Source organism: Hyla sarda, unplaced genomic scaffold (assembly GCF_029499605.1).
Source record: "Hyla sarda isolate aHylSar1 unplaced genomic scaffold, aHylSar1.hap1 scaffold_2034, whole genome shotgun sequence".
In the NCBI taxonomy this organism is placed as follows: Eukaryota; Metazoa; Chordata; class Amphibia; order Anura; family Hylidae; genus Hyla; species Hyla sarda.
Window position 1 is genome coordinate 3,223 of NW_026608696.1, and position 21,698 is coordinate 24,920.

General features: G+C 39.5%; 1 protein-coding gene across 1 annotated transcript in view; it reads right to left on the minus strand.

Annotated features, from left to right (window-relative positions):
* Positions 1 to 9,600: 9,600 nt before the first annotated feature.
* Positions 9,601 to 21,698, minus strand: part of LOC130317823 (vitamin D3 hydroxylase-associated protein-like) — a 40,041-nt gene continuing 27,943 nt past the window's right edge. Inside the window, exons 3-4 of the mRNA XM_056552876.1 lie at positions 11,186 to 11,329; positions 9,601 to 9,738 (exon numbers count right to left, since the gene is read on the minus strand). Of these exons, the coding sequence (XP_056408851.1) occupies positions 9,601 to 9,738; positions 11,186 to 11,329 (282 nt within the window). The remainder of the gene's footprint in view (positions 9,739 to 11,185; positions 11,330 to 21,698) is intronic.

Here is a 21,698-nt window from a genome sequence, read left to right on the forward strand (position 1 = left end):
ACACACACACTATATACTATACAATACACACACACACTATATACTATACAATACAAACACACACACTATACTATACAACTACACACACACTATATACTATACAATACACACACACTATATACTATACAATACACACACACACTATACTAATACACACACACACTATATACTATACAATACACACACACACTATATACTATACAATACACACACACACTATATACTATACAATACACACACACACTATATACTATACAATACACACACTATACTATACATACACACACACACTATATACTATACAATACACACACACACTATATACTATACAATACACACACACACTATATACTATACAATACACACACACACTATATACTATACAATCACACACACACACTATATACTATACAATACACACACACACACTATATACTATACAATACACACACACACACTATATACTATACAACACACACACACACTATATACTATACACACACACACACTATACTATACAATACACACACACACACACTTATACTATACAATACACACACACACTATACTATACAACACACACTATATACTATACAATACACACACACACTATATACTATACAATACACACACCACTATTTACTATACAATACACACACACTATATACTATACAAACACACACACTATATACTATACAATACACACACACACTATATACTATACAATACACACACACTATATACTATACAATACACACACACACTATATACTATACAATACACACACACTATATACTATACAATACACACACACTATATACTATACAATACACACACACTATCTACTATACAATACAAAACTATACACACCACACTATATACTATACAATACACACACACACTATACTATACATACACACACACACTATATACTATACAATACACACACACACACTATACTATACAATACAATACACACTATATACTATACAATACACACACACACTATATACTATACAATACACACACACACTATATACTATACAATACACACACACACTATACTATACAATACACACACACACTATATACTATACAATACACACACACTATATACTATACAATACACACACACACTATATACTATACATACACACACACTATATACTATACACACACACACTATATACTATACAATACACACACACACTATATACTATACAATACACACACACTATATACTATACAATACACACACACTATATACTATACAATACACACACTATATACTATACAATATACACACACACTATATACTATACAATACACACACACTATATACTATACAATATACACACCACTATATACTATACAATACACACACACACTATATACTATACAATACACACACACTATATACTATACAATACACACACACTATATTACTATACAATACACACACACACTATATACTATACAATACACACACACACTATATACTATACAATACACACACACACTATATACTATACAATACACACACACACTATATACTATACAATACACACACACACACACTATATACTATACAATACACACACACACTATATACTATACAATACACACACACACTATATACTATACAATACACACACACACTATATACTATACAATACACACACACACTATATACTATACAATACCACACACTATACTATACAATACACACACACACACTATATACTATACAATACACACACACACACTTATATACTATACAATACACACACACACTATATACTATACAATACACACACACACACTATATACTATACAATACACACACACACTATACTATACAATACACACACACACACTATATACTATACAATACACACACACACTATATACTATACAATACACACACACTATATACTATACAATACACACACACACTATATACTATACAATACACACACACACTATATACTATACAATACACACACACACTATATACTATACAATACACACTATATACTATACAATACACACACACACTATATACTATACAATACACACACACACTATATACTATACAATACACACACACTATACTATACAATACACACACACTATACTATACAATACACACACACTATCTACTATACAATATAAATATACACACACACACTATATACTATACAATATACACACACACACTATATAATACACACACACACTATATACTATACAATACACACACACACACACACACTATATACTATACAATACACACACTATATAATACACACACACACACTATATACTATACAATACACACACACACTATATACTATACAATACACACACACACTATATACTATACAATACACACACACACTATATACTATACAATACACACACACACTATATACTATACAATACACACACACACTATATACTATACAATACACACACACACTATATACTATACAATACACACACACACTATATACTATACAATATACACACACTATATACTATACAATATACACACACTATATACTATACAATATACACACACTATATACTATACAATACACACACACACTATATACTATACAATACACACACACTATATACTATACATACAATACACACACACTATATACTATACAATACAAACACACACACTATATACTATACAATACAATACACACACACTATATACTATACAATACACACACACTATATACTATACAATACACACACACACTATATACTATACAATACACACCACACTATATACTATACAATACACACACACTATACTATACATACACACACACACTATATACTATACAATACACACACACACACTATATACTATACAATACACACACACTATATACTATACAATACACACACACTATATACTATACAATACACACACACACTATATACTATACAATACACACACACACTATATACTATACAATATACACACACACTATATACTATACAATATACACACACACTATATACTATACAATACACACACACACTATATACTATACAATACACACACACACACTATATACTATACAATATACACACACACTATATACTATACAATACACACACACTATATACTATACAATACACACACACTATATACTATACAATACACACACACTATACTATACAATACACACACACACTATATACTATACAATACACACACACACTATATACTATACAATACACACACACACTATATACTATACAATACACACACACACTATATACTATACAATACACACACACACTATATACTATACAATACACACACACTATATACTATACAATACACACACACACTATATACTATACAATACACACACACACACTATATACTATACAATACACACACACACTATATACTATACAATACACACACACACTATATACTATACAATACACACACACTATATACTATACAATACACCACACACTATATACTATACAATAACACACTATATACTATACATACAACACACTATATACTATACAATACACACACACTATATACTATACAATACACACACACTAATACTATACAATATACACACACTATATACTATACAATACACACACACACTATATACTATACAATATACACACACACTATATACTATACAATACACACACACACTATATACTATACAATAACACACACACTATATACTATACAATACACACACACTATATACTATACAATATACACACACACTATATACTATACAATACACACACCACTATATACTATACAATACACACACTATATACTATACAATACACACACACTATATACTATACAATACACACACACTATATACTATACAATACACACACACTATATACTAATACCAACTAATATACATACACACACTATATACTATACAATACACACACACTATATACTATACAATACACACACACTATATACTATACAATACACACACACTATATACTATACAATACACACACTATATACTAATACACACACTATATACTATACAATACACACACACTATATACTATACAATACACACACACTACTATACAATATACACACACTATATACTATACAATAACACACACTATATACTATACAATACACACACACTATATACTATACAATACACACACACACTATATACTATACAATACACACACACTATATACTATACAATACACACACACTATATACTATACAATACACACACACACTATATACTATACAATACACACACACACTATATACTATACAATACACACACACACTATATACTATACAATACACACACACACTATATACTATACAATACACACACACTATATACTATACAATACACACACACACTATATACTATACAATAACACACACACTATATACTATACAATACACACACACACTATATACTATACAATACACACACACACTATATACTATACAATACACACACACTATATACTATACAATACACACACACACTATATACTATACAATACACACACACTATATACTATACAATCACACACACTATATACTATACAATATACACACACTATACTAACAATACACACTATATACTATACAATACACACACACACTATATACTATACAATACACACACACACACTATATACTATACAATACACACACACACTATATACTATACAATACACACACACACTATATACTATACAATACACACACACACTATATACTATACAATACACACACACACTATATACTATACAATACACACACACACTATATACTATACAATACACACACACACTATATACTATACAATACACACACACACTATATACTACATACATACACACTATATACTATACAATACACACACACACTATATACTATACAATACACACACACACTATATACTATACAATACACACACACTATACTATACTATACAATACACACACACTATATACTATACAATATACACACACTATATACTATACAATACACACACACTATATACTATACAATACACACACTATATACTATACAATACACACACACTATACTATACAATACACACACACTATCTACTATACAATATATATATATACACACACACACTATATACTATACAATATACACACACACACTATATAATACACACACACACTATATACTATACAATACACACACACCACACTATATACTATACAATACACACACTATATAATACACACACACACACTATATAATACACACACACACTATATACTATACAATACACACACACACACTATATACTATACAATACACACACACACTATATACTATACAATACAATACACACACTATATACTATACAATACACACACTATACTATACAATACAATACACACACACTATATACTATACAATACAATACACACACACTATATACTATACAATACACACACACTATATACTATACAATACACACACACACACTATATACTATACAATATACACACACACACTATATACTATACAATACACACACACACTATATACTATACAATACACACACACACTATATACTATACAATACACACACACACTATATACTATACAATACACACACACACACTATATACTATACAATACACACACACACTATATACTATACAATACACACACACTATATACTATACAATACACACACACACACTATATACTACAACACACACTATACAATACAACACACACACACTATATACTATACAATACACACACTATATACTATACAATAAACACACACTATATACTATACAATATACACACACTATATACTATACAATACACACACACACTATATACTATACAATACACACACACACTATATACTATACAATACAATACACACACACTATATACTATACAATACAAACACACACACTATACTATACAATACAATACACACACACTATATACTATACAATACAATACACACACACTATATACTATACAATACACACACACACACTATATACTATACAATACAATACACACACACACTATATACTATACAATACACACACACTATATACTAATACAACACACACACACTATATACTATACAATATACAACACACACTATATACTATACAATATACACACACACTATATACTATACAATACACACACACACACTATATACTATACAATATACACACACACTATATACTATACAATATACACACACACTATATACTATACAATACAATACACACTATATACTATACAATACACACACACTATATACTATACAATACACACACACTATATACTATACAATACACACACACACTATATACTATACAATACACACACACACACTATATACTATACAATACACACACACACTATATACTATACAATACACACACACACTATATACTATACAATACACACACACTATATACTATACAATACACACACACACACTATATACTATACAATACACACACACACTATATAACTATACAATACACACACACACTATATACTATACAATACACACACACACTATATACTATACAATACACACACACACACTATACTATACAATACACACACACACAATATACTATACAATACACACACACTATATACTATACAATACACACAACACACTATATACTATACAATACACACACACTATATACTATACAATACACACACACACTATATACTATACAATACACACACACACTATATACTATACAATACACACACACACTATATACTATACAATATACACACACACTATATACTATACAATACACACACACACTATATACTATACAATACACACACACACTATATACTATACAATACACACAACACTATATACTATACAATATACACACACACTATATACTATACAATACACACACACACTATATACTATACAATATACACACACACTATATACTATACAATACACACACACACTATATACTATACAATACACACACACTATATACAATACAATACACACACACACTATATACTATACAATACACACACACACTATATACTATACAATACACACACACTATATACTATACAATATACACACACACACTATATACTATACAATACACACACACACTATATACTATACAATACACACACACACTATATACTATACAATACACACACACACTATATACTATACAATACACACACACTATATACTATACAATACACACACACTATATACTATACAATACACACACACTATATACTATACAATATACACACACTATATACTATACAATATACACACACACTATATACTATACAATATACACACACACTATATACTATACAATATACACACACACTATATACTATACAATACACACACACTATACTATACAATACACACACACTATATACTATACAATATACACACACACTATATACTATACAATACACACACACTATATACTATACAATACAATACACACTATATACTATACAATACACACACACTATATACTATACAATACACACACACTATATACTATACAATATACACACACACTATATACTATACAATACACACACACTATATACTATACAATACACACACACACTATATACTATACAATACACACACACTATATACTATACAATACCACACACACACTATATACTATACAATACACACACACTATATACTATACAATATACACACACACTATATACTATACAATACACACACACACTATATACTATACAATACAATACACACTATATACTATACAATATACACACACACTATATACTATACAATACACACACACACTATATACTATACAATACACACACACACTATATACTATACAATACACACACACACTATATACTATACAATATACACACACACTATATACTATACAATATACACACACACACTATATACTATACAATACACACACACACACTATATACTATACAATACACACACACTATATACTATACAATACACACACACACACTATATACTATACAATACAATACACACTATATACTATACAATATACACACACACTATATACTATACAATACACACACACACTATATACTATACAATACACACACACACTATATACTATACAATACAATACACACTATATACTATACAATATACACACACACTATATACTATACAATACACACACACACTATATACTATACAATACACACACACACTATATACTATACAATACACACACACACTATATACTATACAATATACACACACACTATATACTATACAATATACACACACACACTATATACTATACAATACACACACACACACTATATACTATACAATACACACACACTATATACTATACAATACACACACACACACTATATACTATACAATACAATACACACTATATACTATACAATATACACACACACTATATACTATACAATACACACACACACTATATACTATACAATACACACACACACTATATACTATACAATACACACACACACTATATACTATACAATACACACACACACTATATACTATACAATATACACACACACTATATACTATACAATACACACACACACTATATACTATACAATATACACACACATTATATACTATACAATACAATACACACACACTATATACTATACAATACAATACACACACACTATATACTATACAATACACACACACACACTATATACTATACAATATACACACACACTATATACTATACAATATACACACACACTATATACTATACAATACAATACACACTATATACTATACAATACACACACACACTATATACTATACAATACACACACACACTATATACTATACAATACAATACACACACACTATATACTATACAATACACACACACACTATATACTATACAATACAATACACACACACTATATACTATACAATACACACACACACTATATACTATACAATATACACACACACTATATACTATACAATACACACACACTATATACTATACAATACACACACACTATATACTATACAATACACACACACACACTATATACTATACAATACACACACACTATATACTATACAATACAATACACACACACTATATACTATACAATACACACACACACTATATACTATACAATATACACACACACTATATACTATACAATACAATACACACTATATACTATACAATACAATACACACTATATACTATACAATACACACACACTATATACTATACAATACACACACACACTATATACTATACAATACACACACACTATATACTATACAATACACACACACTATATACTATACAATACACACACACCTACTGACCTCCACAATATCTGTGTGAAGTAACAGCCCCCGTAGTTAATAACAGCCCCCCCTGTATGTAGTAAATAACCCCCTCGTACCTGCCCTCTGTCCCCCTCTAACCCCGCCCCCTTCCCTGTAGCACTCGGGGGTCTTACTTCAGTAAGGACTGTGGGACGTTGGTCTTCACGAAGGGGACGGCTCCCTGCTTCTTCAGCACCCGCACAATGACGCAATCCTCCGAGGCCGGACGCTCCAAATTCTTAACTAACCCCAATGTGGAGTCGTGACCCTGAAGAAGAGAATTATATTACCACAAAGTCGGGCAGAGGACCCCACAACGAGCAGTGATCCTCAAGGGCGGAGCCAAACATCCCCTGCGGCACCATGACCCCACGCTTCACTGCTCCTCAAGGACTGCGACCACCACCGCATCACTGCGCCCTCCATGACATCACTGCAACACCCCCACAACATCACTGCAACCCCCACCGCATCACTGCGCCCTCCATGACATCACTGCAACACCCCCACAACATCACTGCAACCACCACCACATCACTGCGCCCTCCATGACATCACTGCAACACCCCCACAACATCACTGCAACCACCACCGCATCACTGCGCCCTCCATGACATCACTGCAACACCCCCACAACATCACTGCAACCACCACCGCATCACTGCGCCCTCCATGACATCACTGCGACCACCACCGCATCACTGCGCCCTCCATGACATCACTGCGACCACCACCGCATCACTGCGCCCTCCATGACATCACTGCGACCACCACCGCATCACTGCTCCCTCCATGACATCACTGCAACCAGCACCGCATCACTGCGCCCTCCATGACATCACTGCGACACCCCCACAACATCACTGCAACCACCACCGCATCACTGCGCCCTCCATGACATCACTGCAACCACCACCGCATCACTGCGCCCTCCATGACATCACTGCGACACCCCCACCGCATCACTGCGCCCTCCATGACATCACTGCGACCACCACCGCATCACTGCGCCCTCCATGACATCACTGCGACCACCACCGCATCACTGCGCCCTCCATGACATCACTGCGACCACCACCGCATCACTGCGCCCTCCATGACATCACTGCGACACCCCCACAACATCACTGCAACCACCACCGCATCACTGCGCCCTCCATGACATCACTGCGACACCCCCACAACATCACTGCAACCACCACCGCATCACTGCGCCCTCCATGACATCACTGCAACCACCACCGCATCACTGCGCCCTCCATGACATCACTGCGACCACCACCGCATCACTGCGCCCTCCATGACATCACTGCGACCACCACCGCATCACTGCGCCCTCCATGACATCACTGCGACCACCACCGCATCACTGCTCCCTCCATGACATCACTGCGACCACCACCGCATCACTGCTCCCTCCATGACATCACTGCGACCACCACCGCATCACTGCGCCCTCCATGACATCACTGCGACACCCCCACAACATCACTGCAACCACCACCGCATCACTGCGCCCTCCATGACATCACTGCAACACCCCCCCCCCCCGACATCACTGCAACCCCCCCCCCCCCGACATCACTGCAACCCCCCCCCCGACATCACTGCAACCCCCCCCCCGACATCACTGCGCCCTCCATGACATCACAGTGACCACCACTGCATCACTGCAACCCCCCCCCCCCCCGACATCACTGTGGACATGACACAACCTTGCAGTTAAAATTATCCTTCACGCTGATGGGAACCCCGTATAGTGGCCCCCGGCTTGTCTGCCCCCGGAGTTCCTTCAGCTGCTCCTCGCACTCTGGTAAGAAGTCGGTAACACAGTTCAGCTCCCGGGTCACTTCCAGCGCCTGCGAGAAATTAGACAAGGAGTCAAGATCAGGCGCAGTGTGGTAGAGCACAAGTAAACTCACAGAACCCTGCAGCAGCCAAGTATACATACCAGAGAACCAGGCAGCAGCCAAGTATACATACCAGAGAACCAGGCAGCAGCCACGTATACATACCAGAGAACCAGGCAGCAGCCAAGTATACATACCAGAGAACCAGGCAGCAGCCACGTATACATACCAGAGAACCAGGCAGCAGCCACGTATACATACCAGAGAACCAGGCAGCAGCCACGTATACATACCAGAGAACCAGGCAGCAGCCACGTATACATACCAGAGAACCAGGCAGCAGCCACGTATACATACCAGAGAACCAGGCAGCAGCCACGTATACATACCAGAGAACCAGGCAGCAGCCAAGTATACATACCAGAGAACCAGGCAGCAGCCAAGTATACATACCAGAGAACCAGGCAGCAGCCAAGTATACATACCAGAGAACCAGGCAGCAGCCACGTATACATACCAGAGAACCAGGCAGCAGCCAAGTATACATACCAGAGAACCAGGCAGCAGCCACGTATACATACCAGAGAACCAGGCAGCAGCCAAGTATACATACCAGAGAACCAGGCAGCAGCCAAGTATACATACCAGAGAACCAGGCAGCAGCAACGTATACATACCAGAGAACCAGGCAGCAGCCAAGTATACATACCAGAGAACCAGGCAGCAGCCAAGTATACATACCAGAGAACCAGGCAGCAGCCACGTATCCATACCAGAGAACCAGGCAGCAGCCACGTATACATACCAGAGAACCAGGCAGCAGCCACGTATACATACCAGAGAACCAGGCAGCAGCCAAGTATACATACCAGAAAACCAGGCAGCAGCCAAGTATACATACCAGAGAACCAGGCAGCAGCCAAGTATACATACCAGAGAACCAGGCAGCAGCCAAGTATACATACCAGAGAATCAGCCAGCAGCCAAGTATACATACCAGAGAACCAGGCAGCAGCCAAGTATACATACCAGAGAACCAGGCAGCAGCCAAGTATACATACCAGAGAACCAGGCAGCAGCCAAGTATACATACCAGAGAACCAGGCAGCAGCCAAGTATACATACCAGAGAACCAGGCAGCAGCCAAGTATACATACCAGAGAACCAGGCAGCAGCCAAGTATACATACCAGAGAACCAGGCAGCAGCCAAGTATACATACCAGAGAACCAGGCAGCAGCCAAGTATACATACCAGAGAACCAGGCAGCAGCCAAGTATACATACCAGAGAACCAGGCAGCAGCCAAGTATACATACCAGAGAACCAGGCAGCAGCCAAGTATACATACCAGAGAACCAGGCAGCAGCCAAGTATACATACCAGAGAACCAGGCAGCAGCCAAGTATACATACCAGAGAACCAGGCAGCAGCCAAGTATACATACCAGAGAACCAGGCAGCAGCCAAGTATACATACCAGAGAACCAGGCAGCAGCCACGTTTACATACCAGAGAACCAGGCAGCAGCCACGTATACATACCAGAGAACCAGGCAGCAGCCACGTATACATACCAGAGAACCAGGCAGCAGCCACGTATACATACCAGAGAACCAGGCAGCAGCCACGTATACATACCAGAGAACCAGGCAGCAGCCAAGTATACATACCAGAGAACCAGGCAGCAGCCAAGTATACATACCAGAGAACCAGGCAGCAGCCAAGTATACATACCAGAGAACCAGGCAGCAGCCAAGTATACATACCAGAGAACCAGGCAGCAGCCAAGTATACATACCAGAGAACCAGCCAGCAGCCAAGTATACATACCAGAGAACCAGCCAGCAGCCAAGTATACTTACCAGAGAACCAGCCAGCAGCCAAGTATACATACCAGAGAACCAGGCAGCAGCCAAGTAAACATACCAGAGAACCAGGCAGCAGCCAAGTATACATACCAGAGAACCAGGCAGCAGCCAAGTATACATACCAGAGAACCAGGCAGCAGCCAAGTATACATACCAGAGAACCAGGCAGCAGCCAAGTATACATACCAGAGAACCAGCCAGCAGCCAAGTATACATACCAGAGAACCAGCCAGCAGCAACGTATACATACCAGAGAACCAGGCAGCAGCCAAGTAAACATACCAGAGAACCAGCCAGCAGCCAAGTATACATACCAGAGAACCAGGCAGCAGCCAAGTATACATACCAGAGAACCAGGCAGCAGCCAAGTATACATACCAGAGAACCAGGCAGCAGCCACGTATACATACCAGAGAACCAGGCAGCAGCCACGTATACATACCAGAGAACCAGCCAGCAGCTGGCATTTATTACACACAGTGGGTCAAAACAGTATTTAGTCAGCCCCCAATTGTACCCGTTCTCCCCCTTATAAAGATGAGGCTGTAATTATCATTATAGGTTATAACCTCAACTATGAGACAGAATGAGAAAAATCCATAAATCCCATTGTCTGATTATTATAGGATTTATCTGCAAATTATGGTGGAAAATAAGTATTTGGTCAATAAGAAAAGTTCTTCTCAGTACTTTGTTATAATGACAGAGGTCACATGATTTCTGTCTTCACAAGGTTCTCACACACTGTTGGTAATGACAGAGGTCACATGATTTCTGTCTTCACAAGGTTCTCACACACTGTTGGTAGTGACAGAGGTCACATGATTTCTGTCTTCACAAGGTTCTCACACACTGTTGGTAATGACAGAGGTCACATGATTTCTGTCTTCACAAGGTTCTCACACACTGTTGGTAATGACAGAGGTCACATGATTTCTGTCTTCACAAGGTTCTCACACACTGTTGGTAATGACAGAGGTCACATGTTTTCTGTCTTCACAAGGTTCTCACACACTGTTGGTAATGACAGAGGTCACATGTTTTCTGTCTTCACAAGGTTCTCACACACTGTTGGTAATGACAGAGGTCACATGATTTCTGTCTTCACAAGGTTCTCACACACTGTTGGTAATGACAGAGGTCACATGTTTTCTGTCTTCACAAGGTTCTCACACACTGTTGGTAATGACAGAGGTCACATGATTTCTGTCTTCACAAGGTTCTCACACTGTTGGTAATGACAGGTCACATGATTTCTGTCTTCACAAGGTTCTCACACTGTTGGTAATGACAGAGGTCACATGATTTCTGTCTTCACAAGGTTCTCACACTGTTGGTAATGACAGGTCACATGATTTCTGTCTTCACAAGGTTCTCACACACTGTTGGTAATGACAGAGGTCACATGATTTCTGTCTTCACAAGGTTCTCACACACTGTTGGTAATGACAGAGGTCACATGATTTCTGTCTTCACAAGGTTCTCACACTGTTGGTAATGACAGAGGTCACATGTTTTCTGTCTTCACAAGGTTCTCACACACTGTTGGTAATGACAGAGGTCACATGATTTCTGTCTTCACAAGGTTCTCACACACTGTTGGTAATGACAGAGGTCACATGTTTTCTGTCTTCACAAGGTTCTCACACACTGTTGGTAATGACAGAGGTCACATGATTTCTGTCTTCACAAGGTTCTCACACACTGTTGGTAATGACAGAGGTCACATGTTTTCTCTGTCTTCACAAGGTTCTCACACACTGTTGGTAATGACAGAGGTCACATGATTTCTGTCTTCACAAGGTTCTCACACACTGTTGGTAATGACAGAGGTCACATGATTTCTGTCTTCACAAGGTTCTCACACACTGTTGGTAATGACAGAGGTCACATGTTTTCTGTCTTCACAAGGTTCTCATACACTGTTGATAATGACAGGTCACATGATTTCTGTCTTCACAAGGTTCTCACACACTGTTGGTAATGACAGAGGTCACATGTTTTCTGTCTTCACAAGGTTCTCACACACTGTTGGTAATGACAGAGGTCACATGTTTTCTGTCTTCACAAGGTTCTCACACACTGTTGGTAATGACAGAGGTCACATGTTTTCTGTCTTCACAATGTTCTCACACACTGTTGGTAATGACAGAGGTCACATGATTTCTGTCTTCACAAGGTTCTCACAAACTGTTTCTGGTATTTTGTCCCATTCCTCCATGCAGATCTTCTCTAGGGCAGTGATGTTTTGGGGCTGTCGCTGGAAAACACAGACTTTACACTCCCTCCAAAGGTTTTCTATGGGGTTGAGATCTGGTGACTGGCTAGGCCACTCCAGGACCTTGAAATGCTTCTTACAAAGCTACTCCTTTATTGCCCAGGTGGTGTGTTTGGGATCATTGTCATTCTGGAAGACCCAGCCACGTTTTATCTTCAATGTCCTTGCTGATGGAAGGAGGTTTTCACTCAAAATCTTACGATACATGGCTCCATTCATTCTTTCCTTTACACGGATCAGTCGTCCTGGTCCCTTAGCAGAAAAACAGCCCAAAAGCCTGATGTCTCCGCCCCCATGCTTCACAGTAGGTATGGTGTTCCCGCCCCCATGCCTCACAGTAGGTATGGTGTTCCCGCCCCCATGCCTCACAGTAGGTATAGTGTTCCCGCCCCCATGCCTCACAGTAGGTATGGTGTTCCCGCCCCCATGCTTCACAGTAGGTATGGTGTTCCCGCCCCCATGCCTCACAGTAGGTATGGTGTTCCCGCCCCCATGCCTCACAGTAGGTATGGTGTTCCCGCCCACATGCTTCACAGTAGGTATGGTGTTCCCGCCCCCATGCTTCACAGTAGGTATGGTGTTCCCGCCCCCATGCCTCACAGTAGGTATGGTGTTCCCGCCCCCATGCCTCACAGTAGGTATGGTGTTCCCGCCCCCATGCCTCACAGTAGGTATGGTGTTCCCGCCCCCATGCCTCACAGTAGGTATGGTGTTCCCGCCCCCATGCCTCACAGTAGGTATGGTGTTCCCGCCCCCATGCTTCACAGTAGGTATGGTGTTCCCGCCCCCATGCCTCACAGTAGGTATGGTGTTCCCGCCCCCATGCCTCACAGTAGGTATGGTGTTCCCGCCCCCATGCCTCACAGTAGGTATGGTGTTCCCGCCCACATGCTTCACAGTAGGTATGGTGTTCCTGCCCCCATGCTTCACAGTAGGTATGGTGTTCCCGCCCCCATGCCTCACAGTAGGTATGGTGTTCCCGCCCCCATGCCTCACAGTAGGTATAGTGTTCCCGCCCCCATGCCTCACAGTAGGTATAGTGTTCCCGCCCACATGCTTCACAGTAGGTATGGTGTTCCCGCCCCCATGCCTCACAGTAGGTATGGTGTTCCCGCCCACATGCTTCACAGTAGGTATGGTGTTCTTTGGAGGCAACTCAACTCGTCGTGTTTGGAGGAGAAAGAATGGTAAGTTTTTACCAAAAAGTTCTACTTTGGTTTCATCTGACCATATGACATTCTCCCAATCCTCTTCTGGATCATCCAAATGCTCTCTACAAACTTCAGATGGGCCTGGACATGTACTGGCTTCAGCAGGGGGACATGTCTGACACTGTATGATTTGAGTCCCTGGTGGTGTAGTGTGTTACTGATGGTTTTATCCACAAAATATGTCCCTGGAGGTAACAGGGCAAATCATAAATTCAACAACCTTTGAGGGGTTACCCCCTCGCGGGGATTAAACCCTTCACTAGAACCCCCCTTAAAAACAATCTTTATTCTTAGCTTGTTAAAATATTACCCCTTCACACTATGGTTAAAATTATCAGTGGAGGGTATAGTATTAGGGAGCTGTAATTACTCCTCTCTTTGTATATGGAGCTTGTAATATATGATTCTCCGCGCCAATCTTGTATTGCTTTGGCGCAGAGTATACCTATGCTCTAGACAATTATTATCCCTCCACTGTTTAAAACTAACTACCAGCCCACCCGACGTTTCGGTGATAAATCACCTTTGTCAAGGGTTAGAGGCTAATGCCGCGAGGGACGCTGTGCACTTACTAATATAGGCTACTGTTGACATCACTTCCTAACTTAATTAACCAATCCCGTGGCGCCGCATCATGTTCCCAGGTATCGCGGTCACGGCTCCTCCACTAATAGTAAGGGAGGTTTGTGACGTGCTAGTCACATGGTCTCATCATGTGATCGAGTTCCTGTCGTCCGCGTCCTAGGTTGTCAACGTTACACTTCCTTTCCGTGTCATGTGACCTCTACTTTACTACGTCACTCCTGCGCTCCGATAGTTTCAGCGCATGCGCTAGAACTTAGATTCTTCTCCGATGTTTACATTCATAGTGCGCACTCTCCAGAACTTAGAAAAAATCGCGGTCACATACTTCTGATGCGAATATCTTCTGGCTCCATGTGTTTTGGTCACATCTATATTCATTAGTATTCGTCAGGTAAGTATTAGGGATAAATGCATTATATTCTTAGGCGGATTAGGTTTCTTTTTTTGTTTTCTTATATGTAGGCTGTTGAAAAATAATAATAATAATTGGTCTTAGTGGTTATGTTATTTTATTTCCAGGGGGACATTATCATTTAATAGGAGGACTTTCAGATATCTCTACATTATATACATGAGTCATTAGGTATATAGACTATCGTATATCCATGTAGTTATAGACTCATATATGCTCGGCCCATATATATCCTTGAGTATTCTCATTAGAAGGGGCGGATCTGCCTCCTCAAAGGGTTTTGTGACCAATGTGCTATCTTCAAAAAGGATATAAGTTAGTCCTTGTTAGTTAGCCATTATTCATTGTATATAAATATTATCCTTCCTATAAAGAGATAACAAGAATGATTAATCATATTCAGATCTTCTCTCTCTTCCAGAGAGAATATATTGTTATTCTACATGTTCTTCCTTATTACATCTCCTTATTTTATTGATCTTAATTTCTATTTTGTTTCATATCCTTTATTTCTTCCTAGATGACATTTCCATAGCTGATGGCCACTGTCTCCCTATTAAAGGTAAGTACTATCTGTAAGTTGTTAATTCCTCACCCTGTTTCTACATAATCCACAATAGCACTTTCACTAGTTGTTGCACAGTTCCTCCGTCATTAGAATCTTCTAGTAGTATTATATGCTATGGGGTTAATTTGTAATGAGTTAGCTCAATATTATTGACAGATCAAGAGCATATTGTCTTTTTTATATTACTCTAAGAATGCTGTAAATGTAAATTCTTCATTCAGTCCAAAGGGACTTCTACTATTTAAGCGATAAATCCATTTTGTCTCTTCTTTCAACAATGCTCTATCAATGTTCCCTTTTCTAGGTCCAATTTTGAATTGTCGAAGACCCCAGAATTTCAGTACATCGGCTTTATTTTCATGTCTCATTCTAATATGTCGGGCCAGAGGGGTATCCACCCCTGTCCTTATTGTGCTTAGATGTTTCCCCACTCTTCTCCTTAGTTCTTGCGTAGTCTTCCCCACGTATGGTTTAGGGCATGTACAGGTAGCGATATGAATAACATTTTGGCTGCTGCAATTAATGAAATCCCTAATGGTGTATTCTCTGCCGTCAGACGGATTCCTAAACTTTTTAATTTTCGCCATGTGTTTGCAAGTGCTGCAATGTCCACATGGGAATGATCCATTTGGCGGGTTTGGAATCCAAGTGGATTGGCTTTCCTTTCTTTGTTGGAAATGGCTATGGACCAAAATATCCTTGATGTTAGCTCCCCTCCTATACGTGATGCTTGGTCTGCCTCCAATAACATCTTGTAAGTCGGGGTCTATTCTTAAAACATGCCAATGTTGGTTTAATATCCTTGTAATCTGAGATGCATATCCATCAAAAGTTCCAATACATCTAATTGTCTTTTGGGGAGTATCCCTTGCATTCCTTGAGCCCAGTAGTTCAGTTCTATCAAATGTCCTTCCCTTATTATAGGCTCTTCTCATATGTTGTTTAGGATATCCCCGTTCTACAAACCTTCTCATTAAGTTATCACTCTCTTTTTGAAAGCTTGTCTCTTGGGAGCAATTCCTTTTAGCACGAAGGTACTGTCCGTATGGTATACTCCGTCTTAATGGACCTGGATGCCAGCTCTGCCAGTGGAGGAAGCTGTTCGTAGCTGTCGCTTTTCTATAGATATCAGTTTGTATTCTATATTCTTCATCAATGGATATAGTGATATCTAGAAAGTTGATGCTCTTACCACCTTCTTCAGGGGTAAATTTCATCCCTATTTCATTGGTATTTAGCTTGTCAAAAAATTCCCTAAAAAAACTGTTACTGATGGTAGCCTTTGTTACTTTGGCCCCAGCTCTCAGGTAATTCACTAGGTCCCCCATGTGGTTCTGGGATTTTTTCTCACCGTTCTTGTGATCATTTTGACACCACGGGGTGAGATCTTGCGTGGAGCCCCAGATGGAGGGAGATTATCAGTGGTCTTGTATGTCTTCCATTCTCTAATAATTGCTCCCACAGTTGATTTCTTCACACCAAGCTTCTTGCCTATTGCAGATTCAGTCTTACCAGCCTGGTGCAGGTCTACAATGTTGTTTCTGGTGTCCTTCGCCAGCTCTTTGGTCTGGGCCATAGTGGAGTTTGGAGTGTGACTGAGGTTGTGGACAGGTGTCTTTTATACTGATAACAAGATCACACAGGAGCCATTAATACAGGTAACGACTTCTTATAGAAGAAGTTACAGGTCTGTGAGAGGCAGAAATCTTACTTGTCTGTAGGTGACCAAATACTTATTTTCCTCCATAATTTGCAGATAAATCCTATAATAATCAGACAATGGGATTTATGGATTTTTCTCATTCTGTCTCATAGTTGAGGTTATAACCTATGATGGAAATTACAGCCTCATCTTTATAAGGGGAAGAACGGGTACAATTGGGGGATGACTAAATACTTTCCTCCCCTCTGTATATAAGGGTCCTGGGGTGGCTGACTAAATACTTTCCTCCCCTCTGTATATAAGGGTCCTGGGGTGGCTGACAATACTTTCCTCCCCTCTGTATATAAGAGTCCTGGGGTGGCTGACAATACTTTCCTCCCCTCTGTATATAAGGGTCCTGGGGTGGCTGACAATACTTTCCTCCCCTCTGTATATAAGGGTCCTGGGGTGGCTGACTAAATACTTTCCTCCCCTCTGTATATAAGAGTCCTGGGGTGGCTGACAATACTTTCCTCCCCTCTGTATATAAGGGTCCTGGGGTGGCTGACAATACTTTCCTCCTCTCTGTATATAAGGGTCCTGGGGTGGCTGACAATACTTTCCTCCTCTCTGTATATAAGGGTCCTGGGGTGGCTGACAATACTTTCCTCCTCTCTGTATAAAAGGGTCCTGGGGTGGCTGACAATACTTTCCTCCTCTCTGTATATAAGGGTCCTGGGGTGGCTGACAATACTTTCCTCCCCTTTGTATATAAGGGTCCTGGGGTGGCTGACAATACTTTCCTCCTCTCTGTATATAAGGGTCCTGGGGTGGCTGACAATACTTTCCTCCTCTCTGTATATAAGGGTCCTGGGGTGGCTGACTAAACACTTTCCTCCCCTCTGTATATAAGGGTCCTGGGGTGGCTGACTAAATACTTTCCTCCCCTCTGTATATAAGGGTCCTGGGGTGGCTGACTAAACACTTTCCTCCCCTCTGTATATAAGGGTCCTGGGGTGGCTGACAATACTTTCCTCCCCTCTGTATATAAGGGTCCTGGGGTGGCTGCCAATACTTTCCTCCTCTCTGTATATAAGGGTCCTGGGGTGTCTGACAATACTTTCCTCCCCTCTGTATATAAGGGTCCTGGGGTGGCTGCCAATACTTTCCTCCTCTCTGTATATAAGGGTCCTGGGGTGGCTGCCAATACTTTCCTCCCCTCTGTATATAAGGGTCCTGGGGTGGCTGACAATACTTTCCTCCCCTCTGTATATAAGGGTCCTGGGGTGGCTGACAATACTTTCCTCCCCTCTGTATATAAGGGTCCTGGGGTGGCTGACAATACTTTCCTCCCCTCTGTATATAAGGGTCCTGGGGTGGCTGACAATACTTTCCTCCTCTCTGTATATAAGGGTCCTGGGGTGGCTGACAATACTTTCCTCCTCTCTGTATATAAGGGTCCTGGGGTGGCTGACTAAACACTTTCCTCCCCTCTGTATATAAGGGTCCTGGGGTGGCTGACTAAATACTTTCCTCCCCTCTGTATATAAGGGTCCTGGGGTGGCTGACTAAACACTTTCCTCCCCTCTGTATATAAGGGTCCTGGGGTGGCTGACAATACTTTCCTCCCCTCTGTATATAAGGGTCCTGGGGTGGCTGACAATACTTTCCTCCCCTCTGTATATAAGGGTCCTGGGGTGTCTGACAATACTTTCCTCCCCTCTGTATATAAGGGTCCTGGGGTGGCTGCCAATACTTTCCTCCTCTCTGTATATAAGGGTCCTGGGGTGGCTGACAATACTTTCCTCCCCTCTG